This window comes from Bos grunniens, chromosome 19, assembly GCF_055505025.1.
Source record: "Bos grunniens cultivar Pamir isolate PY7600 chromosome 19, Bosgru_T2T1.0, whole genome shotgun sequence".
Taxonomy (NCBI): domain Eukaryota; kingdom Metazoa; phylum Chordata; class Mammalia; order Artiodactyla; family Bovidae; genus Bos; species Bos grunniens.
In genome coordinates, this window is record NC_141183.1 from 18,229,324 (window position 1) to 18,253,375 (window position 24,052).

General features: G+C 40.8%; 1 protein-coding gene across 1 annotated transcript in view; it reads left to right on the plus strand.

Annotated features, from left to right (window-relative positions):
- The window catches only part of LOC147351427 (uncharacterized), a 49,500-nt gene extending 27,857 nt beyond the window's left edge, over positions 1-21,643 (plus strand). Inside the window, exons 6-14 of the mRNA XM_086357219.1 lie at positions 1,297-1,368; positions 4,641-4,715; positions 11,154-11,272; positions 13,776-15,583; positions 15,977-16,081; positions 19,625-19,668; positions 21,028-21,082; positions 21,164-21,306; positions 21,417-21,643. Of these exons, the coding sequence (XP_086213345.1) occupies positions 1,297-1,368; positions 4,641-4,715; positions 11,154-11,272; positions 13,776-15,583; positions 15,977-16,081; positions 19,625-19,668; positions 21,028-21,082; positions 21,164-21,306; positions 21,417-21,525 (2,530 nt within the window). The 3' untranslated portion in view covers positions 21,526-21,643. The remainder of the gene's footprint in view (positions 1-1,296; positions 1,369-4,640; positions 4,716-11,153; positions 11,273-13,775; positions 15,584-15,976; positions 16,082-19,624; positions 19,669-21,027; positions 21,083-21,163; positions 21,307-21,416) is intronic.
- The last annotated feature ends 2,409 nt before the right edge of the window (positions 21,644-24,052 follow it).

Sequence of the window (24,052 nt, forward strand, 5' to 3'; positions counted from 1 at the left end):
ACGTACAGTTCTCATAGAGGCTTTCCCAGGTGGATAGATGAAGTTTGGAAAGGTATTTCTATATTTAGTGTTCTCACAATTAAGGTTAGCATAACAGATACTTTAATCCCTCATTTTTTTTCCCACACAGGTTAAACACAGGCTTTAGAGTCAGAACTGAGTACAAATTCCGGTTTTGCTTACTAGGTTGATGACTTAGAACAAGTTATATAACTTCTCTGTGCCTCAGTTTCCTCATTTGTAAAATGGGGTAATAAGTTGATCATGTAAGATTACTATGAGGATTAAATGTTAAATGCCAATCACAGATGCCTAGCAACCCAACAGATGTTAGTTGTGATAATTAGCTTTGTTATATGTTAGCTTTATAATATTCTGATATGTTAGCTTTGTATGTTAGCTATGATATGTTAGCTTTATAATATTCTGCAAAAATATGTTAGTGATTCTTGGGTGAAGTTACCCTAAAGACAGATTTTCTTTCCTTTCTGTTTCTTCTTGGTTTTCCTTTTCCTTATTTGTTTTAAAGAACTAAGAAGAAAATCTATTCTAGTATTTTGGAATAAAACTTTGTTCCAAAAAAATTAATTTTTTCATTTTTTTGATATATACACAAATGTTATTTATTTATTCAACAAACATTTATTAACTACCTAGTAAATATTAGGCACTCTGTCAGGCACAGGGATAACAATGACAATATAGTGTTGTCACTGCTTTCAAATTGTTGACCACCTATGAGACTGACAAACGGGATTACATACATTGTAGCAAAGGCTGTGATCCTAGGATACACATGGGACCACGTCATGGGATGTGACTTTCACCAGTTCCTCTTGTATTTATCTCTTCTTCTTTGGCTCCAAAATCAAGGAACTGTCCTATTTTTGTCTTTAATTGGGTAGTTTAAACTATGAAATATAAAAAAATTTTCTAGAAATGAAAAACACCTTGAATTATGGAGGACCCTAGAAATAGTATTTCTTATGGAGCAAGGGCTTCCTACCAGCATAGTCACTTCTAGGGTTTTTGACCTGAAAGGTTCTTTGGTGTATTTTTTTCTTTGCTATCCACTATTTTTCTATTTTTTCCCTCTTTTTCTCTTCTCCTTCTTACCATCTAGAGACTTGGGTAATTCCCAAAGGAATAGTGCTTTACGGATTCTGAGGGTGATTTATAGGTAAAGACAGAAAAAGATTATTTTTTTACCAAATTCCATATGCCCTAAAAATGAATGTAAACTTTCTTGGACGTCATTGAAAATGTGGACAATTTTAATTCCATTCCATTTTTCAGAATTCTCAATCGTAATCCTTTGACAGCAGTGGAAGATTCGTATCTTTTTAAATTGCCAGCATTAAAATATTTGTGAGTATTGCAGCATTTTCATGGCCCTTGAGAAGATTTCTGCTCTTTCTTACTTTTGTTACAGGTTGAGTATTTTGGGTAAAAAGTCATACTTTAAATTTTAACTAGGTTATTGATATAAGAGTTATTGGCAAGGAAAAAAGTTAAAGAATGTGTATGAGTAAGACAGCCAGCAGAGGAAGAGAGCAGTGTTGAAGAACACACATAGATATGGAACATGGAGATGCATGTAGGAATATTATTTATCCCAGAAAGCAAAAAGGAATAAGGGGTACATTATTTAAAAAAAAAAAAGTTATCACGAGAGGTAGATGCAATTGAAAATGAGAAGTCAGGGTAATAAAGATTTTACTGTTCAGCACCAGGGTCATTAATTTGATGATGCAAATTTAAATTTCTCCAATAAGAGTTCTCTAGAATTATCTAGGACATATCAGTCAGTTCAGTTCAGTTCAGTCACTCAGTCATGTCCGACTCTTTGCGACCCCATGAATTGCAGCATGCCAGGCCTCCCATCACCAACTCTCGGAGTTCACTCAGACTCACGTCCATCGAGTCAGTGATGCCATCCAGCCATCTCATCCTCTGTCGTCCCCTTCTCCTCCTGCCCCCAATCCCTCTCAGCATCAGAGTCTTTTCCAATGAGTCAACTCTCTTCACATGAGGTGGCCAAAGTACTGGAGTTTCAGCTTCAGCATCATTCCTTCCAAAGAAATCCCAGGGCTGATCTCCTTCAGAATGGACTGGTTGGATCTCCTTGCAGTCCAAGGGACTCACAAGAGTCTTCTCCAACACCACAGTTCAAAAGCATCAATTCTTTGGCGCTCAGCTTTCTTCACAGTCCAACTCTCACATCCATACATGACCACTGGAAAAGCCATAGCCTTGACTAGACGGACGTTTGTTGGCAAAGTAATGTCTCTGCTTTTCAATATGCTATCTAGGTTAGTCATAACTTTTCTTCCAAGGAGTCAGATCAGATCAGTCGCTCAGTCGTGTCCAACTCTTTGCGACCCCATGAATCCCAGCACTCCAGGCCTCCCTATCCATCACCAACTCCTGGAGTTCACTCAGACTCACGTCCATCGAAGTGATGCCATCCAGCCATCTCATCCTCTGTCGTCCCCTTCTCCTCCTGCCCCCAATCCCTCCCAGCATCAGAGTCTTTTCCAGTGAGTCAACTCTTCGCATGAGGTGGCCAAAGTACTGGAGTTTCAGCTTCAGCATCATTCCTTCCAAAGAAATCCCAGGGCTGATCTCCTTCAGAATGGACTGGTTGGATCTCCTTGCAGTCCAAGGGACTCTCAAGAGTCTTCTCCAACACCACAGTTCAAAAGCATCAATTCTTCAGCGCTCAGCCTTCTTCACAGTCCAACTCTCACATCCATACATGACCACAGGAAAAACCATAGCCTTGACTAGCCGGACCTTTGTTGACAAAGTAATGTCTCTGCTTTTGAATATGCTATCTAGGTTGGTCATAGCTTTCCTTCCAAGGAGTAAGCATCTTTTAATTTCATGGCTGCAGTCACCATCTGCAGTGATTTTGGAGCCCAGAAAAATAAAGTCTGACACTGTTTCCACTGTTTCCCCATCTATTTCCCATGAAGTGGTGGGACAAGATGCCATGATCTTCGTTTTCTGAATGTTGAGCTTTAAGCCAACTTTTTCACTCTGCACTTTCACTTTCATCAAGAGGCTTTTTAGTTCCTCTTCACTTTCTGCCATAAGGGTGGTGTCATCTGCATATCTGAGGTTATTGATATTTCTCCCAGCAATCTTGATTCCAGCTTGTGTTTCTTCCAGTCTAGTGTTTCTCATGATGTACTCTGCATATAAGTTAAATAAGCAGGGTGACAATATACAGCCTTGATGTACTCCTTTTCCTATTTGGAACCAGTCTGTTGTTCCATGTCCAGTTCTGTTGCTTCCTGACCTGCATATAGGTTTCTCAAGAGGCAGGTCAGGTGGTCTGGTATGCCCATCTCTTTCAGAATTTTCCACAGTTTATTGTGATCCACACAGTCAAAGGCTTTGGCATAGTCAATAAAGCAGAAATAGATATTTTTCTGGAACTCTCTTGCTTTTTTGATGATCCAGCAGATGTTAGCAATTTGATCTCTGGTTCCTCTGCCTTTTCTAAAACCAGCTTGAACATCTGGAAGTTCATGGTCCACGTATTGCTGAAGCCTGGCTTGGAGAATTTTGAGCATTACTTTACTAGCGTGTGAGATGAGTGCAATTGTGTGGTAGTTTGAGCACTCTTTGGCATTGCCTTTCTTTGGGATTGGAATGAAAACTGACCTTTTCCAGTCCTGTGGCCACTGCTGAGTTTTCCAAATTTGTTGGCATATTGAGTATAGTACTTGCACAGCATCATCTTTCAGGATTTGAAATAGCTTAACTGGAATTCCATCCCCTCCGCTAGCTTTGTTCATAGTGATGCTTTCTAAGGCCCACTTGACTTCACATTCCAGGATGTCTGGCTCTAAGTCAGTGATCACACCATCGTGATTATCTTGGTCGTGAAGATCTTTTTTGTACAGTTCTTCTGTGTATTCTTGCCACCTCTTCTTAATATCTTCTGCTTCTGTTAGGTCCGTACCATTTCTGTCCTTTATCGAGCCTGTCTTTGCATGAAATGTTTCCTTGGTATCTCTAATTTTATTAAAGAGATGTCTAGTCTTTCCCATTCTGTTGTTTTCCTCTATCTCTTTGCACTGATGGCTGAGGAAGGCTTTCTTATCTCTCCTTGCTATTCTTTGGAACTCTGCATTCAGATGCTTATATCTTTCCTTTTCTCCTTTGCTTTTTGCTTCTCTTCTTTTCACAGCTATTTGTAAGGCCTCCCCAGACAGCCATTTTGCTTTTTTGCATTTCTTTTCCATGAGGATGGTCTTAATCCCTGTCTCCTATACAATGTCACGAACCTCAGTCCATAGTTCATCAGGCACTCTATCTATCAGATCTAGTCCCTTAAATCTATTTCTCACTTCCACTGTATAATCATAAGGGATTTGATTTAGGTCATACCTGAATGATCTAGTGGTTTTCCCTACTTTCTTCAATTTAAATCTGAATTTGGCAATAAGGAGTTCATGATCTGAGCCACAGTCAGCTCCTGGTCTTGTTTTTGTTGACTGTATAGAGCTTCTCCATCTTTGGGCATATAAGAAGTCAGAATTGAAGTAGTCACATGTTAAAAATTTTAAGTTTAGAATTTGTGTTTATATTATACGTTTATATCTTACATGTTTGGGCTTCTCCTTCAGAGACATGGGAACAACACAAGTGTCACTTACAACAATTGAAAGCATTCTCATGATGACCCTTGAATTGGAAAAACTGTAAGTTGATTTTTATTATATTTATTTTCACTCTATTGTGTATTTTTAGGTTTATTTTATTATTTTTTAAAGTTTATTGATGTATCATTTTCATTTAATAAAATCCACGGTTTAAAAATATAGTTTGATGTGTTTTGACAGACTTATAGTTCTGTAGCCACCATTACATTTGAGATATAGAAAACTTCTGCACCCCCCTCAAAGACCCCTCATGTCCCTTTGTAGTCAGTCTCCTCCTCCCACTACCAGCCCCTGGCAACCACCAATCTGATTTTTGTCTTTATAATTTTGCCTTTTCCGTAGTATCTTGTACATGCAATCATGTGGTATGTGGCCTTTTTGTTTCTGACTCCTTTCACTCAGCCAGTGTCCTTGGAGATTTATTGATGCAGTTGCACCTATTGGTAGTTCATCCCTCAGCAATAATGCTGAGTGGTATTCTCGTTGTGTGGGTATATAGTTTGTTTATGCATTTATCAGTTGATGAACATCAGCTGAGTTGTTTTGTTTTTTGGCTATTATGAACAAAACCTCTAAAAATATTCATATGCATGTGTGAGCATATGTTTTGTGCAAATGTATATTTTCATTTCTTTGGGATAAAATACCTAAGGGTGGGATTGCTACATCATATGTTAAGTGCGTATTTAACTTTTTAAGAAACTGCTGAACTGTTTTCTAAAGTGGCTGTTCCATTTTGCATTCCCACTGGCAACATCTGAGAGTTGGGATTGCTCCACATCTTCACCTGATCCTTATAGTTGTTTTAAAAAATTTAAGCCTTCCTAGTAGGTGTGTGGTTAAATCTCATTGTGCTTTAATTTGCATTTCTCTAATAGCTGATGCTGTTGAGTGTCTATTCATGTGCAGATATCTCTTAAAATGAAGTGTCTGTTCAAATCCATTTTAATTGGATATTTATATTGAGTTTTAAGAATACTTTATAGAGCACTGAAAAATAAGTCCTTTCTCTTAGATATGTGTCTAGTAAATATCTTCTCTCAGATTGTGATTTACTCTCATTCTATTAAAGTGTCTCTGAAGACCAGAAGTTTAAAAATTTTGAAGAACTCTAGCAATTTTTCTTGTATGGTTTGTGCTTTTTTGTGTCTTACCTAAGAAATCTTCTTCTGAGATCCCATTGCCTAATCCAAAAATCACAAAGATTTTCTCCTGTGTTTTCTTCCAGAAGTTGTATAGTTACATTTAGGTCTATGATCCATTTAATTTTCATGTATGGTATGAGGGAAGGGGTCAGGTTTTAATTTTTTGCAGTTTAAAAAAACGATTTCTGTAGGTCTTTATTGTGACAGTTTATTACACACCTTCAGCTCAGTTCAGTCGCTCAGTCATGTCCAACTCTTTGCAACCCCATGGACTGCAGCACGCCAGGCTTCCCTGTCCATCACCAACTCCCAGAGTTTACTCAAACTCATGTCCATAAGAGTCAGTGATGCCATCCAATCATCTCATCCTCTGTGGTCCCCTTCTCCTCCTGCCTTCTATCTTCCTCAGCATCAGGGTCTTTTCCAATAGGTCAGTTCTTCACATCAGGTGGCCAAAGTACTGGAGTTTCAGCTTCAGCATCAGTCCTTCCAATGAATATTCAGGACTGATTTCCTTTATTTGGATGGTGTGTTCTATAAATGTCAATTAAGTTAAGTAGGTTGATAGTGTTGTTCACGTCTTCTAGTGCTTTCTGATTTTTTATCTACTTGTTCTGTTAATTATTGAGAGAGAAATGTTGAAATCCCTAACTATAATTGCAGATTTTTAATTTGTTTCTCCTTGCCACTCTCATTTTTCATTCATATATTTTGAAGCTGTTACCAAATGGATAACTTTTTAGGTAATGTCTTCTTCATCAATTGACCTTTCTATCATGGTGAAGTAACATTCTGTATCCCTGATAATAATCTCTGCTTTGACACTGACTTTGTCTTAAAGTGATACATTCACTCCAGTTTTCTTTTCATTAGTGTTAGCATAGGATAATTTTTTCTATCCTTTTAACCTTTTATTTTCTATTGAAGATGGTTCTTGTATATAGTTGGCTTTTGCTTTTTTGTCTAGTGTGATGATTCTTTTAATTAGGGTGATTAGAGCATTTACATTTAATATAATTACATTTAAATCTATTGTCTTGCCATTTGCTTCCTATTTGTCCCATCGTACTTTCTTTTTCCTTTTTCTTCCTACTTTCAGACTGAGTAGATTTTATTATTTTATTTCCTTTGTTGGCTAATTCATTATAACTCAGGTTTTGTTATTTTAAGATTGCTTTATAGTTTACAGTATGCATCTTTAACTTATCACAGTCTATCTTCGAATGATATTACACAATTTCATTAATACTATAGGAATCTTACAATAGGGCACTTCCATTTCTTCACTCCTGACCTTTGTGGGATTGTTTTCATATATTTTACTTATGTCATAAACAGCACACTATATTATTTTTTGGTTAAACAATAGATTATCTTTTAAAGATATTTAAATAATAATAAAAATCTTATATATTTACCTATGTGAATACAATTACAGTGTTTTTATTCTTTTGTGTAGATCCATGATTCCATCTGGTATCATTTTCCTTCTGTTTAAAAATACTTTTTAACATTTCTTACAGTGAAAATCAACTAGTGATGAATTCTGCAGCTTTTGTATGTCTGAGATAGCCTTTATTTTTGAAAGATCTGGGTATAGAATTCTCTCTTGATAGAATTCAATTCACTCCTTGAATTGTTATTACGTTAATCCACTTAGTATTTGTTTACATTGTTTCCAACAAGAAATCTGCCGTCATTGTTATCTTTGTCCCTCTATATGTAGTGAGTAATATTCCCTGGTGGCTCAGAGGGTAAGGCGTCTGCCTGCAATGCAGGAGACCTGGGTTCGATCCCTGGGTCAGGAAGATCTCCTGGAGAAGAAAATGGCAACCCACTCCAGTACTCTTGCCTGGAAAATCTCATGGACAGAGAAGCCTGGTAGACTACAGTCCATGGGATCACAAAGAGTCGGACACAACTGAGCGACTTCACTTTCTATATGTAGTGTATAGTTTTTTCTTCTAATGGCTTTAAAATTTTTCTCTTTATTGCTGGTTTTGAGCAATTTGATTATTTGTGCCTTGGTGTAGTTTTGTCCATGTTTCTTTTGCTTAAAGTTCACTGATCTCAACTTTGTGGGTTTATAGTGTTGAGCAATGTGGGAAAAATTTGGCTATTATTTCTTCAAATTTTTGTATCTCTCCTCTCCTTCATGGACTCTACGTATACATATATTAGGTCACTTGAAGTTGTTGCACAGTTCATTGATGTGCTCTTCATTTTTTTTGTTTTGTTTTTTTACTGTTTGTGTTTCATTTTGGGTTGTTTCTATTACCATGTCTTAATGTTTTCTGATCCTTTCTTCTGCAGTGTCTAATATGCCATCAACCTCACCCAGTATCTTTTTCATTTCTACATTGTTTTTATAATCTCTAGAAGTTCAATTTGGATCTGTTTTACATCTTCCATGCCTCTACTTAACATTTTCAGTCTTTAGTCTGGGTTTTGTAACAAATGAAATACAGTTGTTATAACTGTTTTCATGTATGTTGTTGTTGTTGTTGTTCAGTCGCTAAGTTGTATCTGACTCTTTGTGACCCCATGGACTGCAGAATACCAGGCTTCCCTGCCCTTCACTATCTGCCAGAGTTTGCCCAAATTCATGCCCATTGAATCAGTGGTGCAATCTAACCATCTCATCCTCTGTCACCCTCTTCTTTTGCCTTCAATCCTTCTTTCCCAATGAGTTGGCTGTTTACATTAGGTGGTCAAAGGATTAGAGCTTCGACTTCAGCATCAGTCCTTCCAATGAATATTCAGGGTTGATTTCCTTTAGGATTGACTGATTTGATCTCCTTGCTGTCCAAGGGTCTCTCAAGAGTCTTCTCCAGCACCACAATTCAAAAGCATCAATTTTTCAATGCTTAGCCTTCTTTATGGTCCAACTCTCACATCCATACATGACTAATGGAAAAATCATAGCTTTGACTATATAGCCCTTTGTTGGCAAAGTGGTATGTCTGCTTTTTAATATGCTGTCTAGGTTTGTCATAGTTTTTCTTCCAAAAAGCAAGCATCTTTTAATTTCATGGCTGCAGTCACTGTCTGCAGTGATTTTGGAGCCCAAGAAAAGAACGTCTGTCACTGCTACCGCTTTTTCCCCTTCTATTTGCCATGAAGTAATGGGACCACATGCCATGATCTTAGTTTTTTGAATGTTAAGTTTTAAGCCAGCCAGCAGTCAGCCAGTCAGCCAGCTTTTTCATGTTATAATTTTTAAAATGTCCTTTTCTACTAATTCTTATATCTGTATAGATAATGAGTTAGTTTTGATTGATTGCTTTTTTCTCCAATATAGGTCACATTTTCCTGCTTACTTGCATGCCTGGTAATTTTCATATGATTCTAGACATTATGAATTTTTAGCTCATTGTATGCTATATATTTTTATAAAATGCTTGGGCTTTGTTTTGGGTAAAGTTAAGTTACTCAAAACAATTCTATTCTTTTAGGTCTAGCTTTTAAGATTCATTAGGTAGCACTTCAAGTAACCTTTAGTCTAGAATTCATTATTTGCAACTACTGAGACAAGTCCTTTCTGCGTACCATGAGGTTTTGTCTTCTGACTTGTAGGAACACCCAACCCTGTGTGATATCCAGTTAATCTTTTTTTTTACTTTTAAAAAAATTTATTAATTTTTTAAAATTTATTTTTTATTGAAGGATAATTGCTTTCCAGAATTTTGCAGTTATTCTTATTATTAATCCTTTCCTGTGGTTCTTTTCCTGGCATCAGTTAATTCCTCACACAAATGTTGTGTGACCAATACTTTGTTGAATACTTAAGAGCTCCCTCTGCATATCTCCAGAGTTCTTTGTCTGTGTATTTCTTTACCCTCCATTACTCTGCTTTGTGAACTCTGATCACCTTGGTTTTCCCAGATTCTCAGCTCTATTTCTTCATCTGGGGAGTCTACCAGTCTTCCTTACCCAGGGAAGGGTTTCTCTTCCCTGTACCATGACCTGGAAATTCTCTTAAAGAAGTAAGCTACGGCAATCAAAGGGGTCACTTCATTTATCTCCCATCTCTTGGGGATCACTGAATTTGATTGCCTGAGGTCCAGTTTCTTGAAAACTGTTTTTTGTATGTTTTGTTTTTCGTATGTTTTGTTTGATTTTTTCATTGTTTCAGGTAAAAGGTTAAATTGGTCCTTGCTACTTCATCTTGACCTGAAGCCAATAATATTCTTTAAGTCTGTTTTGTTTTGATATGGAGTCCAATCGAAGACTAGGCATTGCATGTCATGTCTTTGTTTCCCTTAATGTAGAATGTTTCCCTGCTATTTTTTTTTTTTTTTGGTCTTTTATGACGTTGGCATTTCTAAAGAATCTAAGCCAATTGTTTTGTAATTTGCCCCACAATCTGGATTTGTCTGTTTCCTCATTAGATTCAAAGTAAACATTTTGGAGAAGAATACTATATAAGTGATGTATCCTTCCTACTTCATCACTTCAAGTGGCCCAATGCTAAGTCTGATCACTTGATTAAGGTGATATCTTACATATGTCTCCATTGTAAAGTTATTTTCCCCCTTGGTAATTGATAAATAATATGTGGGCTGAACTTTGGGATCAGTGAAGATCCTACTTCCAGACAACTCTTTACCCAGCTGTGCATCAATGATAATCCTTGTCTGAATCAACTATTACATTGATAGTTGTAAAATGACACTTTCCTAATTTTATCATTCCTTTCTCATTTATTACCTGTTATTATTCTCTAAAGCAGAGCTCCCTCACTTTTCTTTTTGAATATCATTATAAACTCATGTACTCTAATTATAACTTATTATAATGATAATGTCATTCTTTTGAATGTTCACATTGTCCAGATTTGGTCAATGAGATCTCTATTATTGTTTTAACCACACAGTGTTTTTTTATTCCTAAAGTAATTTCTAATGTATTTATTACTCATAAATAGGAATTGAAAAAGAGACTAAATAAGGGGACTTATTCAGATTCTTCTTAGAAGTCTGCCTACTTCTGTGTACTGTCAACCCAAAATGAAGTTTTTGGGTTGGAAGGAGATATTTCTGAATTAAACTACAGATCAATGTCACCCAATTCTAGTCCCTATTCCCTTTTTTCTAGGCATACCATCCCCACTGCCACCCTAATCCTTCTGTTGGGCACCTCTGGCCTCTATATTTATTTTCAACAGTCAAGAGCAGCAACTGGCCAACTGATCTGTATCCAGTTCTCCAGTCCATATGCCCCAAGAACTAACTCCTTTATGCACTGGCCTGTGGTGGCCTTGGCCTGCCTCTTCAGCCTACTCAAGTAATTCCTTTACCACAAATTTGATTCTCTGCATTTCCATTTATAGGATCTTACCTATTCGTATGGCCTGCTGCCTCTGCCAATTCAAAAACACTATCGAGGTTGTCTGCAAGACAGTCAAACTGCATTGTGACAGTGATTGCCTGACAAACGTCACATTTTGTGGTGAGTCTGAATTTCCTGATGGTAATTTTTAAATTTTCTTCTAATTCTTTAATTTTTATTTTTAACCAGTGATGATAAATTTTAAAATTAATAATGTAATTGCATTATTTTTATTCATTCAGAGTTCCACATCCCTAAATTTCTAAGAACTACTTTTACTAAAAATCAGATTCTTGGTTACATTATTAAGCTAATAATAGCTTAGTTACATTGTTAACTTAATAAGGTAACTGATATACATACATAAAAGAACAAGAAAAAGGAATGAAAGGGGGAAGGGCATTAACACGAATGGCCACATAATGTATTCTGTGCTGTCTGCAAATGAGAACTTACTCATACAGTGCATCAGTTTGTAAACTGATTCTATATACCTTAGGTCTCAAGTATCCTTTGTCTTATAGGATAGATGTAAACATATTTTTGATATTTTGTCTATTTTTATAATATTATAAAAGAGTACAAGTGATGCTGTCTTACGGCGGAGCCTGAGAGTTTCTGGTTCCACCACCAGAAGCTGCCAGCTAGCTCTTCTAAAGGGGGGTGCACTGTGTGTGTGCTAAGTTGCTTCAGTCGTGTCTGACTCTTTGAGATGCTATGGACTGTTGCCCACCAGACTCCTCTGTCCATGAGATTCTCCAGGCAAGACTACTGAAGTATGTTACCATACCCCCCTCCAGGGGTTCTTCCCAACCCAGGGATCGAACCTTCATCTCTTACATCTCTTGCATTGGCAAGTAGGTTCTTTACCACTAGCGCCACCGGGGAAGAGCAGTTTTATTCTTAGACTGTCCAGCTCTGAACTTGTTCTGAATCTCAAACTTTTCTATCCACAAAACACTCAGGTGCTTCTGACTATTTTTCTATATATTAGATTTGTTGGCACTAACTTGATAACCTCCAAAATGTGCTTTGATACCCAGATAGCTTGAATACAGGTGTCTATCAATGGTCTGCTGCTGCTGCTGCTGCTAAGTCACTTCAGTCAGGTCCGACTCTGTGCGGCCCCGTAGATGGCAGCCCACCAGGCCCCCCTGTCCCTGGGATTCTCCAGGCATGAACACTGGAGTGGGTTGCCATTTCCTTCTCCAATGCATGAAAGTGAAAAGTGAAAAGTGAAAGTGAAGTCAATCAGTCGTGTCCTAGAACACATCATAAATAATAACACTTTGTTACTTACATAAAGACAATTTTTGATTTTTTTTTTTAAATTTTATTTTGGCCACTAAGTTCCCTGACCAGGGATAGAACCTGAGCCATGGCAGTGAAAATACCGAATCCTAACCATTATACCTGGAGAAGGCAATGGCAACCCACTCCAGTACTCTTGCCTGGAAAATCCCAGGGATGGGAGCCTGATGGGCTGCCATCTATGGGGTCGCACAGAGTCGGACACAACTGAAGCAACTTAGCAGCAACCATTATACCACCAGGGAACTGCTCAAAACAATTGTTTTTACCAATTATATTACTCCCTTCTCCCTGAGAAGTGGGCCAGAAAAGGCATTTTTAATCTCCTTTTGCAGATGAGGAAAAGCAAGGTCCGAGGTATTCAGTGCAATGGCCTAGTACCCAGATCTCCTGTCTCCGATTTTAGGCTCTCTGCACACCCATGCCCCTCCTCTCTCATGACCCTTATGTCCTCCTTTGACCCTTGCCACCACCACTAAAATTTTTAATCCTTTTGGAAGAGAAGCCTAGCTACACAACGATACATATACAGTCAGAAGCTTTGGGTGGTTTCCCAAAACACTGGAAATATTAGAAGTGAAATGAAATGAAAGCAAAGTAGGCAACTGACGGAAGTTGCTTTTCCCTTCTGCATTATAGTACTTCAAGTATTATTCTATTGATCTGTTGAACATTCCACACTGGCATATAGGCTGGCAAATCTGTTAGCTCATTGATCCCTGCCTGAATGTCAGCAAAGAGCCAAGGGGACGTAAGAGTTTTGGACATAGAGCCCTCTCTTCTAGAGGCTGAATATATGGAGGCAGGGACTGAGCAAAGGACTCAGTGGGTGGGTGGAGGACACGTTCGGATGATGACCTGTCGGCAGCAGTTGTGGTCTTCATCATTTGTGATAGTGGTAAGAACGCAAGTGCGCTGGAGAGGCGAAGGGAGGAGACCTTACACTCCTCTGCATCTGAGGCAGGACCGGGTGGGGTATGTGACTGTGAGGAGTCACAGTAGATCTGAGTAGAGGAATCTTTGTCTTCCTGCCAGTCCCTTGGGAGCCAGGCGAGTGATCCTAAATATAATTACTATATTTCATGCCACAGAATCTTCTGAGTGGATGGTCATTTTTTCAAAAGATATCTTTTTTCACCTTTTATTGTTGTCAATCATTGACTTATGTTTGGGTTTCTTTCTCTCTCTTCCAAGTGGCAGTCAAACATTTGCTGATGCCTAATTTATTTGTCTGGGATACATGATTATGGACTGACAAAAAGCTCTCCCATCAGTCTTCAGTTATCAAAAGCAGTTTCTTCTCTTTTGACAGATGAAAATACATCTATAGGGAATGCAGAAGGATCGTTCATGAAGGTGTTACAAGCCCGGAAGAAGAACACCAGCACGGAGCTGACTATTGAACCCGAGAGGGCGTCCTCAGACAAAAGTGCTGTCAGTCTGTCAGCCTTTATGAATGAGCAGCTGGACTTTAATGATGAAAGTGATGTGATCAGCGCACTGAATTACATACTGCCTTATTTCTCAGAGGGAAATCTAGAAGATGTTGAATCAACATTATTGCCCTTCATTCAACTTCTTTTTACAAATGCCCATGAAGGAGATATGCCAGTGGGCCATTTCAAAAACAATACAAAAAAACCTTCTGTTAAGCCTATAGACAACAATTCGACTTATAAAAATAAATTGAGGAAACTCTATTTTCTGGAAAACTTGTTAGATGCAGAAATTCAAGAAAAAATTGATGAAGTTAAAAAGAAAGAAAAAACGGCTATGCTTATCCATGCCAACCTTTTGGGTCCCAAATTTAAACGCCAGATGTTTCCGAAGAAACTGGAAAAAGCCCAACCACAGGAAAACAGCCCAGCTGAGATTGACAGCCCAGGGCAAAGGCTGCTGAGAGTGAACAGGGTCCTCAAGCACCCAAGGGGCCTACAGAAAAGGCACTTCAAAGATGCGGGAGATGAGAGCAGCGAGAAGAAACAGAATGCCCAGCCACTTGTGGAGAACACTGCCAAAGAAAGAAGGCTCAGGAGGCCATCCCCAAGGGAGCTGGATGAGCTGGACATGGTGCAGAGGCCCAGGAAGTTAGTGGGGAACTCCTTCAACACAGAGCCTTCGTTCATGAAGGAACACAAGGCAGCCGTCTCTTCTTTCCTGAAACAGTACTCTCGGGGCAGGCCTTCTGACCCCCTCCCTCCAAAACCCCAACCTGAGGCTAAAAACAAATCAAAAGACTTGTCCTACACCATTTTCGTTTTAGAAGATGCTGATGCTAGAGTGAGAAACATGAAGTCTTCCAAACCAGTCTCGCATTCCGGAAAGAAATACATCTTCCATAAAACTCGCTCTCGGATGCCCCACAGAACACTAAAGGCCAAAGTAAGTCGAAAGCTGAGAAAGAAAGGTTCACTCAATAGAATGATGCTGGCCAGAAGGCCTCTGTTCTCTGCAGTGAGGAGTCTCATCAATTCCCCTCCACGAGAGGCATTTTCATCTTCAGGATTACTGGATCCTCAGGAAAACCGTTTTTCAGAATTATATTCTCTTTCAAACCCTCCTAAAGAAAACTCTAGTTCAGTGAACAATACTCCACATGTTTCTGAAGCAGTTATCTCTTCGGGAAACATTACTCGGCCAAAAGAAACCAGACCTGGAATCACTGCTCAAATTAATGTCTCCAGTGCACATTCTACTGTTGCTGCGGACTTCATGCCACCTGTTAAGCACACCAATGAAACACAATGGGAGTACCACAATGTGGGCATTGAGTTCGCCTCTAAGCCCCCAAGCGTCAGCTTCCCAGTGCTCTCATCCCCAGGCGATCAGTTTGAAAGTCAGCTTAACCAGCAGCTACGGTCCCTCATCCCCAACAATGACGTGAGAAAGCTCATTGCTCACGTCATCCGGACTCTGAAAATGGACTGCTCTGAGACCCACGTGCAGCTGGCGTGCGCCAAACTCATCTCCAGAACAGGCCTCTTGATGAAGCTTCTCAGTGAGCAGCAAGAAATAAAGGTGTCCAAGGCAGAATGGGATACGGACCAGTGGAAAACTGACAACTACATCAATGAGAGCACAGAAGCCCAGAGTGAACAGAAAGAACAGGAGCCCAGTGAGGTGAGGATCACGCCTGAAACATGGGACCTTAGGACATGCCATTGAAGTGCCCAAGCAGGAAAACCTGGGGCTCCTGGTCTGTATCTTGTCTCGGCCAAGCTGGCTAAGACAATGACCTCCCACTCTGCTCATTCAGAGAAGGTGGCACTATTCCTGGGGTAGATGAGAAGAGGACATAACACACAAGATAAATACATTGTAGAAGAAAATGCTAACGATGAGATCAATAACTTTAAATATGGTTTTTTCTGATAAAAGCTATCCATCTGAAAAGGATGGAGTCTTCTAGTAGTTTAAGAATAGTTAGCTATTATTTAGAATAGGTTTAAGAATACTCAGCTTTCATCCTTTCCAGCTCCCTGTTTTTAAAAACTTGTTATTATTTATTTTTAGCTCGCAAAAGAAGTTCCAGGTTACGGCTATAACAACAAACTCATCTTGGCAATATCTGTGACTGTAGTAGTGATGTTTTTGATTATAATGTTCTGTCTCATTGAGGTAAGGATGATTATTAATTCAGATTCAGAACCCCCAACCCGAAAATTCAAAGCCACCTTTCCGCCTGCTAGTACTTGATACTCCTCTTCAGTCACAAGACTGAGATGTACTTCGTTCTTTTACTGAAGGGTGTGTTCCCAGGGTTTTCATAGGAGCTCCACTCCCAGGAGATATCTGTGGAACTGAATCCAAGATAACAAGCCATTAGACTATTCTGACCAGTTAAGTTTATAAGAAGCCAGAGTTGACACGATAGTAACATTTCTTCGACTCAGAACACCATGTGGATTTGATGTACTCACAGTCATTCTCACGCTACCTTGATTTCTCTCCTTGGTGGCTGCAGTGATGAGAGATACATCATTTCCACCCTCACGTAGCTGTCGGTCACCCTAGGAGGGCTAAAAGGATCCCGCTGATAGATAGAAGTTCGATCTTATCAGTCCCTTAGATCTCCTTAGCAGCTGTCTTCTCCAGTGTGTTAGGCATTGTGTAAACAGGTTCCATGAGAGCACTACAAGTAAGAATCCTGCATTAGGCCACCTTGAAGTATGTCCTGTTTAGAGTAGCATCTTCCTGGAGCTAGCCTCCTTACCTTTCCTTCAGTTACATAATGGCTTATTACTTTCCCCAACAGGCAGTTGCTAACATTCAGAGGAAGATTTTTTTTTTATATAACCTTAATTATTGATTTATTTTTGTGGCCCTGGGTCTTTGTTGCTTTGTGTGGGCTTTCTCTGGTCAAGACAAGTGGTAGGGCTACTCTTCCTTGCTGTGCACAGGCTTCTCATTGTGGTGGCTTCTCTTGCTGCAGAGCACAGGCTCTACGTGTGGGAGCTGAGTAGTTGCAGCATACGGGCTTAGTTGCTCCATGGCATGTGGGGTCTTCCTGGTCCAGGGATCAAACCCATGTCTCCTGCATTGGCAGGCGGACTCCTATCCACAGCACCAGCAGGGAAGTCCAAAAGTGCAATTTTGATGAGCTGACCATCTTGATTCTACTCTACCAAGTCAATCCACTTTATCTTTTCTTCTGTCCCGGCAGCCCTCTATTCCAGCCAAAGCAGCCCCTCACCACGTGCTCATTACACCGTACCCATTGCTGCTTTTACGTGTGGCTTTGCGCAGACGAATTCCTTTATTTTACTCTGCCTGTGGGAGTCCTGACTCTCAAAAGCCAACTCAAGTTCATCTTTCTTCAAATAGACTTCCCGGAATAATCCAGCCCTCTTGACCCTAGTCCCATGAGGCCTGTCACCAGTTCTTAGGGGCCCCAGCAAAGCAGTCCTCTCACCTCAGAACTTACAAAAGTGGTAAACAGTTCTTTAGAAGGTGGCTCCATAAGAGCCTCATGGAGGGGAGCAGAGCGGTGTAGGGACCAATGGCTTCCTGGTCTGTCAGACTTGAATAAAACCTGACATGATGTGTTACCTGCTAAAGAGAAATGTGTCCGTCTGCAGGAGGGATGGTCAGTAGTGAAAGTACAGAAAAGGTGAAGAGGGACCGGCAGTGCCCAGCCTCACCTTGTCCAAGAGTAGAGATGGCACCTGAGGCAGCGTAACTGAAGAGTCAGGCCCATCGCCAGGCAGCACCTGTTGAGAGCATCTGGCTACCGCAGGCCTTTCCATTTAATGTGGGATTCAGCTGATTGCTTTGGTTCTAATTCTGTTCTCACCAAGTAGCCTTTTGAGTGTGTGGTTGTGCTTTGGTGTGCTTTGGAGGCCTGTCTCTACAGAAGTTTAATTCTCTGGTTGTGTAGACAAAGGTGCCCTGTCTGTAGAACAGATGTATTTCTCATTGTCAAGTAAGAATTTGGCATTCTTATTTTTGATCAGTCCTGTGATATTATTGATAAAGTGAAACTGCCGCAAGAGGAAGATGTGAGTTCTCTCTTCGTGGGGAAGGAAGGAAATCAGCATGAGGCCCCAGTGGTCAAACCAAAAGCAGGAGCCAGTATCACCTGACTGCAAAGCCTGTGCTCCCTACTCTGCTCTTCTGTCTTGTCTCCTTAGAGCCAGAGACAATGCTGAAATTCAATGAAAGCCAATGTTTGTTTATTATAAAGAGGTTTGTGGTGGGGGGTTGTTTTTGTCTGTTTGGCCGTGCTGTGCTTGCAGGGTCTTCGTTCCTGACCAGGGATCAAATCCAGACCACCACAGTAAAATCACAGAGTCCTAACCACTGGACCACTAGGGAACTCCAAGGGGTTTTATAAATCACCAGGAAGAAGATAGACAATCCAGGAGAGAAGGGGGTGAGGGCTGAGAAGAGTAGGAGAGGCACTGACAGCCTGCCACCACACTGGGCCGTCCTCGCCTCCAGGCTCGTGTGCAGCAGGTTTTGTTCGCCAAGCCTTTGTCACCTCATGATGTAAAAATCATCTCTAATCATCATTTTCAAGTACTTTTATAATCTGCCTAGAACTTGCTGTATTTGATTTTTAGTGTGGTTGAGGTAGGGAATCTAACTTTTTCCCCAGTACGAAATGATTCATTCTTTCTCCCCTGTCTAAAATACTATCTTTACTTGGATTCTATTCTGTTGATCCAGTTATCTTTTCCTATTATCTTTTCAATATCACACTGCTTAACTCCAGTTACTCTATAACATGTAATTTTATATCTGTTGGGGTAAGGCCCTGCTCTTTGATCTTCTTTTTCATACATTTCATAAGTGTTCTTGCATATATTCTCTACCAAATGTCAGCTCACCTGGTTTTGTTTAAAAATTTCCTTGGATATAAATAAGGTTGCATTGAATTTGTAGGTTAATTTGAGGAGAATTGACATCCTTACAGTATTCTTGGAAGATAGAATCCCATGCCATGTATGTATTGCTTCTCAATGTCCTTCAGGAAGGTTTTAATATTCTCATTACATAAGTCTTATGCATTTTTGGTTGAGTTTATTCCTAGTTACTTTATGCATCTTATTAATATTATAAATGGGATCTTTTTTCTATTTTTTTAGCTAGTTACTTGTGCTATATAGGAAAGCTATTAAAGCTTATATGTTGATTTCTTGATTTTATACATAAGCCATCTTACTGAATTCTTGTATTACTTACAGTACTTAAAATTTTGGTTGATTCCTTTGATCTTCTAAAGTCCATCATTCATATGCAGATATGTTTATTTCTTCCTTTCCAATTCTACCGTTTTCTTACTGTACTGATTAGGACCCCCCTTCTCCACAGTGATCAATAGTAACAGTAATGATAGGCATCTTCCCCCTGTTCTTGATTTTTAAACAGTGCTTAGGTTTCTGGTCAATACTTCTGTTTTCTTTCCCTACTTCTGAAAGTTTTTTGTTAGGAATTATCTGTTGAACATGATCTAAAATGGTCCATAAAATGTATCACCAGCTGCATGCAGCACCCAAGGTTAGGTACTGTGGGAGAGTCAAAGAATTCTTAAACAGGATAGAATTCCTGTCCTTAAAAATGTTATCAACTCACTGGGTACATAAGACTGAAAATAAAAAGTAATGAATAAAGATTTGGAAGTGGCTGTCATGATAGTGATCATGTTTTCTTTTAAAACAGATCTATTCTCATAGAACAACATCAGAGGAAGAAGGAAGCAGAAGGTAAATATTGGTCTTTTAAAGTAGAATTTTAGAACTAGAGGAGAGCTGAGAACTCATCTGTTTTAGTCTCCTCACCAAAGGCAGGAAGAAGCTTTATTTACCCTAATGCTTTACGCTAATTTATTTATCAGCAGAACTAGCTCCCCAACCTCCCTCCCAAATCTGGCCTAGCACAGGACTGGGATGGATTCATCTGGTTTCACTTGTTCTCGAAGGAAAGAGGGTAGACGGAGAGAGGTTTCGGTTGTCCTGCCGGTGGTAGGCATCAGGCGAGGTCAGAGGTGTTCTTGGAGGTTCTGGGGTAGGGAAGTTAGAGATTTGGGGGCTAGCCTTACTCAAAGCTGATGAAAAGTAGAACAAATTATGTGTTCTTTCTGTAAAGGGGAGGAAAGCTTCCCTTCTCATCCTCCTGGTTTTCAGCCCCCAATCCATATTCCCTTTATCCAAACCTCATAAAGTTTTAACTGGAAGAAACTTTAGACAGTAGTTTGTCTTTTCCTTTTATAACAAAAAAAAAAATGGAGAAAGAGAAAACATCTGGCCCCGTGGTCACGCTGATAGTGATTATCAGAAAGAAGGTGGTGCCTTTCCAACGAAGCCCCTCATGATCACATTGTGCGTGGACTGTGAGCTGCATTTTATGTCACAGCTCAGGACACCACATACTTATGGACAGAAGTGGTTTCTGATACAAACTCATTGTGCACTCCGTTTTGTTTTGTTTTTTTCAATTCTCTTTGTTTTCAAAAAGAATACTTTTGTGTTTTCCTGCTGGTCATAACCTTTAAACTGATTTCACAACTCACTCACACCTCAGTGACAACCTGCCATATGCAAGTCAGAGTGCTACAAAACTTTGCTAGTTGGACTTAGGGGTTTACCTGCTGAGATGCAGTTTGTCAGATAGAGCAGCTAAGAAAACAGAAGCACCTCCTCCCCTCCCCCACCCCCACCCCAGCAAATGCTGCACGTGAGACTAAGTCCCAGGGGCTAGTGTGGAATGCTCCTGGAAGAAACATGCCTTTGCCCGGCACGGTTGTGCAGCGTGTTCACTGCACGAGGGCAGTTGGCTGAGGGCCGAGAAATGTGAGTGGGGTTGCAGTCATGCCTGTAGGCCATGCTAAGCCACATGCACAGGTCTCCCCAGAGATGTGGGTGGGGGGGCCATTTTGGACAGACCCGGAGAGCTTCTGGAAGGCCGGCATGCATGGAGTGATTCTCAACACCGCAGGTCTGTGGTGACTTTGCTCATTGTGGTTGCTGACTGAAGTCCCATTTAGCCCTGGTGAGACCAGAGCAAACACACTGTGAGAGACGGAAAGCAGCACGTGACACTGACTGTGTGTGCTTTCCTCCAAGGGGCTTTTTTGGATTTCTGCTGCATAAGAGAAGCTCAGGGACAAGTGAGAGTCAGGTAGGTTTGGGAGAGATAAAGCGCTGTGGCCAGAGGAAGCAGGGGAGAAGCAGAACTAACATGTCGCTCTCTGTGTCCCAGGAGGGCTTTTTCTGGAGGCGGCGGCCACTTTGGCTTCAGGACATGTACAGGCCTCTCAACGCCACACGCAAGAAAAACATGGCACAGAAGCTACATGACAAGGAGTCTTCAGAAGAGGATGAGATTTTCAATAAGAATGCAGGGTAAACGATAGGGGACAATTTCTACTTCTTGCCTCAGATGAGGAAATAATGAAAAGTGTAATTGCCCCTTTCGAGACTAAACGCTTTGGCGCTCTTTCTTCTTATCCCAGGGGGGCCCCTGAAGCACCGACAGAGGAGGCTCCTCCGGCTACAGATTCGGCTGCTGAAGAGCCGACGGGTGAGGAGAGCGAGGCAGCCGCCGACACCGCCACAGAGTGAGCCCTGTCCTGCCACAAGCCACCTGCAGGTTTTATTTTCTAATACTGGCTTCTCAACATCACTTGTAAAATACTTATTTTTCTCATATTAAAATGTATAAATCCATAACCAATTCTAACCATGTGGTAAGGAATTAAAATGTCAATAGTTGAGTATTTATGTATCACTATCAAGGGCCTGCAAGAAAAGAGCAGAGCTTTTTTTTGAAACTAGACTCCCTCAGGGCAGCCAGAACTTCCACCAGAGGAAACGCGGGCAGAAGAGGATAAATACAGGGATGGAGGGGGCCTTCCATCCCTTGTTTCCCCAGTATAACCAGCCCCTGGGAACTGGAAAACAGGTCATCCTCAGGGGGCATAGATCATTAAATCAAATAATGATTTCTCTGGTGCTCGCTCTCCTGGTTCATCAAGTACAAGTATTTACAACACACTTGACCTCCTGCTCATGGAGGATCATCCCCTTCCGACCCCTCTTGTAAGTCACTGGGGCTGACAGAATATTTGGATCACTGGGTCTCCGTCCACCACGGGACCAAGGCCTGACTTTCTCCCAAGCTCTCGAACTCATGTACAGATGTGCTCCCTGTCTTGGTAGGGGGTTCTCCACCCCTTCAAGCTGGTGGAAAATGCACATTGGGTTGTATTTTTTCTTTAAAAAACAAAAAATCTGAGCCTTTGAATAGCTAGCAGGGAGGGGCCCAAGGGACAGGATAAAGAAAAACATGTGAGAGCACCCAAGATGGTCCTCCTCAGGCCCCAGCCTCTCTTGACCCCTTTGAGGGTCAGTCCTGTGCTGCTCGGCTCCCTCCAGCACCAAACCCAACCCACTCCTGCCTCACCCAGCACGTGCCCAGGGCTGCCTTGACTCCAGGTGATGAGGTAATGACAGTGCTGTCCGGGGAAGGTGCAAAGGCTCTTCCAGTCCTTCTGCAAAGAAAATCGTTAATCAATCGCATTTAGTAAGTCAGGGAGACAGAAATATATTAATAAGCAAAAGAAATTCCGAATGAACAAGATTTGATAATCTACCAGAATGACCACAGATAGCGCTGGAGCTTTAATAATACGAGGTGAAGAACGGTGCAAAGCACGGGATGAGAGCGCACAGTCCCCCAGAGGAGCAGTGGGCCGGAGAGACAGCCCAGCAGGTTCTGCTAGCTGGGTGGGGTTTCAAGCAAAGTGGTCAGCCCACCCGTTTCTTCCAGTTTATGAGTTCCCTGGGGCTTCATGAAGACATCTGTTCTCTCAGTGCCTGCCCAGGTCATCTCCCAAAGTTTCTCACCAAGAATGAAAAGCAAATGTTTTCTCCGGGCGGTAACTTCAGCCAACGAGTATTTGCTTTGTTTAAAATGCATGCCCAGTAATATTAATAATAGGAAGCAGCAGCAGCTAGCATGTTCGATTTGCTTGTGTGGTCCCCAGCCCTGGGTTGGGCATTTTATGGTCTTATCTAGCCCAACAATCCATGGAAACATATCTTGTTATCCTTGTTTGACAGATAGGAAACAGGGTTTAAAGGATGTAGGTAACCTGGACTTCCCTGAGGGTCCAGTGGTTAAGAATCCACCCCTCAGTGCAAGGATCGCAGTGCAAGGATTCTGTGGCGGATTCATTTTGATATTTGGCAAAACTAATACAATTATGTAAAGTTTAAAAATAAAATAATAAAAAAAATAAAATAAAATAAAAGAATCCACCCCTCAGGGCAGGGGGCACGAGTTTAATCCCTGATTCGGAAAGATTCCACATGCTGCGGGGCAACTAAGCCTGTGCGCCACTCAATTACTGAAGCCCACATGCTAGAGCCCATGCTCTGCAACAGGAGAAGCCATGCACCTCAACTAGACAGGGCTCATGTGCAGCAACGAAAACCCAGTGCAGCCAAAACCAAAGAAAATTCAACAAAGAAGAACATAGGTTACCTGCTCAAGTGCCCCAGGCCACACATCCAGAGTGGGTTAGGGTTGTAGCGCAGAACTGCTAGATTCCAATAGGGTGAGAGAAGTACAGAACCTTTGGTTGCCACCAAAGAGTCAGTAACAGTGATGATAATAATAATTAGGGGGAAGAGGTGGCTGCTGTTTATTGAGCACCTGCTATGCGCCAGGCACCATATACTAGGGGCTTTGGTTTCACGATTAGTTCATAAGAGCAGAAAGTCCCCATGTCTGCTCAAAACTCTGTAATGAAAGGGAGGTTGATTTCAGTAAGAGAGGTAGACACAAAGTCAGGGAGTTGACAAGACCAGGGGCAGCGATCCTTGCACTGCTGGGCTTCCCAAAGCATGGACCAGGATTCCCAGGAGCTCCGGTTTCCTATCTGGGAACATTTTCATTATTTAAAAATTGGTACATAAAGTGAGGTTTAGATACCATTTTTTTTGTATTATACTACCTCAAATTTGCACAATTTTATATTGGTCTCACATGCTACCCTACCAGTTTTCTTAATTAAAATTCCCAAAAGTTAGTCTGTTTTGCCCAACTTGACCTAAAGGTTGCTGTTGTTGTTCAGACACTCAGTCA